Here is a 4,531-nt window from a genome sequence, read left to right as displayed (position 1 = left end):
AAATTTTTTCTTAAATATTGAATTTTAAAAGCGATTAATAGACTATACAGCCATACACAGCATTCTTATATTGACTTTATTTATTTATTTATAAATTAGCCAATGATTATTGAATTCTAAACATTTTTTATAGCAATATTATTTTACCTAATATATAATTAATAAGTAGAAAGAATAGCCATAACATACCTTTATTATTATAATATGCCTTTAAATAAATCGTTTAATTGAAACATTACAATAAATGTAAGTTTTAATGGTATTTCTTATATATTATTAAAAATTTAAAATATATTTTTAATAAAAATTATCAATAAATATTTAGTAATGTGCATGAATTTCATAATCTAAAAATTTTTAATTATATTTTATACTAATTTACAGTGCTATTATATATTATGCTGTATATATTATTTACTACTTTACATATTAACTTGATGTCTAAATATATGATTTTGATGTTATTTATTACTCACTACAAGAAAAAAAGAGGATTTGAAATTGAAAATTCAGTTTCAAAACATTGAAAACGGTTAGAAACTGATTTAAAATCAAAATATTTGGTTTATAATTTGCATGCTTCTAAATTACTTAAAAATGGAATATCATTTCGGTTTCTAGTTTTGAAATCATTTCTAATCAATTCTGTTTTTAATTCGATTCTAATAAAAATGGATGATTTTTCATTTCAAATTTTGATTTCAAATTCGTTGTTAATCGTTTTCTAATATATTTGATCTGCCTTTTTAATTTTTATTTTAAAATATGTTTCAAATTACAAACTAAAATAAATCCATTTATAAATTTGGTTTTTATTTTAACAAATTCTTATAGTGACTTTAAAATCATGTACAAAATAATGTTAAAAAGTGTTATTACTATTTAGATTTGTTGTAATGAGATATAAATTAATTTATTTTGAATGAAAAATAATTGTAATGAAAATTAATGTTGATTTTTTAGCTTTCACCCTAAACAATTATTCGTAAATCAACGATTATAATGCCAAGTATATTATATTATATTATTAATACGGAAAATTACTGAAGTGCTGAATTTTTTTTTTCTCAAAGTCAGATATTTCAATTTGTAGTTTGCCCTTACTCCTTAATTTTATTATATAAATTGAATATAAGAATAAAATAAATGATTAATTATTAATAAATTTACATTAATATATTAATAATTATCGTTTTTTTAATTAACTTACCTCTAATAATATTTTAAACAATAATTTTAATCAAACACATGTTAAATAATTTTTTTTATTAATAGAAATTTTATAAATTATTACTAAATAGGTAAATTGTTTTTCTAAAACAGTAGTTTTATAATTAGCAGTTTTAAAACAGTAAGAGAGCAAGCTACATCGAAAGATTTAAGTCCACAAACTATAGTCTAGCAGGGACCTAGCCTCAGCTAAGAATTCTGACCAGAGTTGGACCATTTTGGCCCACTAGATTTTCTTCCGTATTCACCACACGTCAAAATTTAAGCTCGATGTCCAGAGGCCTATGCATCAAATCTTTCCCAAAAATTCGGTAAATTCTGAAAATAGGACCCGAATATTGAAACCAGTAAATAAAGAATTAAACAACTAAACAAACAAGAAACACAAATCACTGTGACACTGCCAGAGGATAACTTCGACAGTTTTGATGGTTACGTCCATATTTCCAACTGCCTTTTCCCAAGGAATCAGTTCAGTTTCATCCCAATAGTCGATATTGTGTAAATTCTCTGATTCATGGATTTTTACACAATTCAACATTAAACAAGGATCACATCAGGGATTACCAATGCCATGTCTACAAATTTGACATAAGAAGTTCATACAACAACATTAAGTTAGATTACAGAATATTAATGGCACAAGCTGACAGTCATTTGTTAGTCACAAGCAAGATAATCTCCCCCCTTTCTTTCGACAATGACATGCATGGGAGGGACTGAGATTACAAACACAACTGTACAGTGGGATCATTTAGAAAGGGCAGTCTCCAGTTTCTCCTTCAGCTGCTCAGCAACACCACTTTGCGTCCGGATAGAGAATGTGTGAATAATCTTATCATTCTCCGTTGTGGTTGACACATTACACTCTTGAGCTGTAATTTGATGTTCTTGGAATGTTTCTAGGATGCTAGAAACTGGGTGAGCATCCAAAGGACAGCTCAGCCTCACTACAGCATCATCCTGTCTTGCCTGGAAATCAATCTCTGGCAATGAAGGTTGCTTTCGCCTATTGTTAGTCACCTCCTTCTCAGTTTCCAAAACTCTAATCTTCATCTGGAGATCAGTGATATAAGTAATAGCGTCACCAAGTAGAGAGGCCTTGTCCATTTTAGAGATATTGGGGACAACAGCTCTTAATGCATAGAATCTCTGATTGAGCTTCTCCCTCCTCTGTCGCTCTGCTTCGACATGATTCAGTGGCTCTTCACGCCCATTGGCAGGCTTTCTCCCTCTCTTCCTTGGTTTCCGCTCATCTAGCTGAGGTGACAAGTCATCCTTAGGCTGCTCCAAACCAGTAACCATAGTTTCAGCATTGAAACCTGAAAGATTCATTTGGTTCAACTGTGGAAAAAGTTTTGCTTCATTGGGGTCGCCTGCACAGCCATTAGAAGTACTTCCATAAACTGGATTAGTGCCTATTGCTTCTGCATATGATTCTGAAGCAAAAATCAAATCATCTTCAACCTTAGGAGAAAAGTTAATACTAATTGGTCGGGATTTTGTGCCACCAAGACTTAGTTCATGGCCAAAAATTTTTGGGCATGCTCTTGCCTGAACAGCATTTGATGCCCCAAATATAGTTTTTGCCCTTTCCACAAGATTGTGCTCTTCAGGAATTGACTTGATTGAACCAAGCTCCACAACTCCAGACTTGACAGGTAAAAACACTACTGTTTGGAGTCCAGCTGACCTTGCTAAAACTGATCTCAATTGATACTGCTCTAAACAACTAATCATATCTGAAGCCCAAATTGATCTACCAGACTTATATGACTCTGCAGGAGCATATGATGAATCACAGAGGAAAGTAAAATACATAGAAATGAGGTAAAACATTTCCAAATCCGAAACCCTATCCAAATTTGCTGCATAATTATCCCCATCTAACACATTAAAGCAAGCATGCAGCTTTTGAAGCACAATCTTCTTCACTTCCTCTCTTTTCTCAACTGCCTCAAATTTGCTATCCCCAATAGAATTCCCCTCTCCCGCCCCACCGCCCTTGGGATTTCGGCAAACCCCATCACCCCAAATCAAGATGGACCCACCAGATTTCAAGCTGGATGCATACCAGAAAATTGCATAATTCCAATTGGAACCATCTACCAGCTGGCACAGCCCCTGCTGCAAACCCAAATTATTTGGCGGCGAAACCAAATCTGCCAATACGTTGCTAGAAGCAGATGCGATCAGGAATTCACAAGCCTCGATACCTAATACGGATTCTACGAAAGCCTTTTCTTCATTCACCCAAAATTTCTCACCCATGATTCCCCTTTACACTATTGTCTCACACGAACCCGAAATTCCCAAAAACTGCACTTCACAAAAATCCAAATTTTCAGAACTGTATCTTACACAAACAACGAATTCTCACACTCTAATTTCACAAAACCCAGCAATCTAACTACGTCCATTTCATTAAACTCTCCAAAAACTACAGATGAATAATCTAATCTACCAGTCGATTCACAAACTCACTACTAGAATTCTACCCACACTATTATATTCAGCCCCTTAACAAAATCACGTAAAACCCAACAATTTTAACACACACATATTGCAAACTGAATAGAATTTCACGAAATCAGGCTCAAGCAATTAGAGAAATAGAGAAAGAATTAAGCTAATCTTGCAGAGCAACTTGTCCAGTGACAGGCAGAGTCTGGCACAGTTACCCAAGAGAAGCAAAAGGAAAGCTTACCCGAGATGATTACGATGTTGCGTGCTGGATAATAGAGGTTGAAGATTGACGAATTTGAAGCGTGTGAAAAAATTAGGAAGGTTTTGGGATGAGATCTGAAGTGCAGGGTCTAGGGATTGTATATTTGTGGTGGTACCGCCGTACCAGCGGTCCCGCTTGGCCACTTGGTATTGAGTTTTGTTGCCTTTTCCACTTCGCAGCACGTTGGGCCACTTTAAAACAAAAAAAAAAAAAAAGTTGAAAGGGAATGAGGAGTGGGGACCCATGGCCCGTTCTGTGCAACGGTCCCACTTCATGCCATCAGCTATTTTCAACGTTTTCTCCAGGTTAAACGACACCATCGTTTTACATGGTTGCAGTAAGTTTCAGAGCTGACAGACCAAAAGCACCTTAAACATTGCAATTGCAATTTTCATGATTTTGTTCTATTCAATGTAATTTTCCTTTTCACTGATTATATATTTTTAAACATTACTTGGAAGCTCTTGCTAAGGTTGAAAGCTTGCCAAGCCCAAGGAGAATTTGTTTGAGAACACTCTTCTTCCTTTCAACAGGTGTTTTTAGATCATTAGGTGACAAGTGAATTTAGCAAAT

At 33.9% G+C, this 4,531-nt stretch overlaps 1 protein-coding gene across 1 annotated transcript; it reads right to left on the bottom strand.

The window, feature by feature from the left end:
- Window positions 1-1,793: 1,793 nt before the first annotated feature.
- Window positions 1,794-4,130, bottom strand: LOC110662305 (transcription factor MTB3). The gene is made up of 2 exons (XM_021821239.2): window positions 3,938-4,130; window positions 1,794-3,549 (listed from the first exon to the last, which is right to left on the bottom strand). Exon 2 carries the CDS (start codon window positions 3,499-3,501, stop codon window positions 1,981-1,983), a length of 1,521 nt encoding a protein of 506 aa, XP_021676931.2. The 5' UTR covers window positions 3,502-3,549; window positions 3,938-4,130; the 3' UTR covers window positions 1,794-1,980.
- Window positions 4,131-4,531: the final 401 nt, after the last annotated feature.

This window comes from Hevea brasiliensis, chromosome 9, assembly GCF_030052815.1.
Source record: "Hevea brasiliensis isolate MT/VB/25A 57/8 chromosome 9, ASM3005281v1, whole genome shotgun sequence".
Classification (NCBI taxonomy): Eukaryota; Viridiplantae; Streptophyta; class Magnoliopsida; order Malpighiales; family Euphorbiaceae; genus Hevea; species Hevea brasiliensis.
Note: the sequence above shows the minus strand (reverse complement) of the source record. Positions and strands in the feature narration are given on the sequence as shown.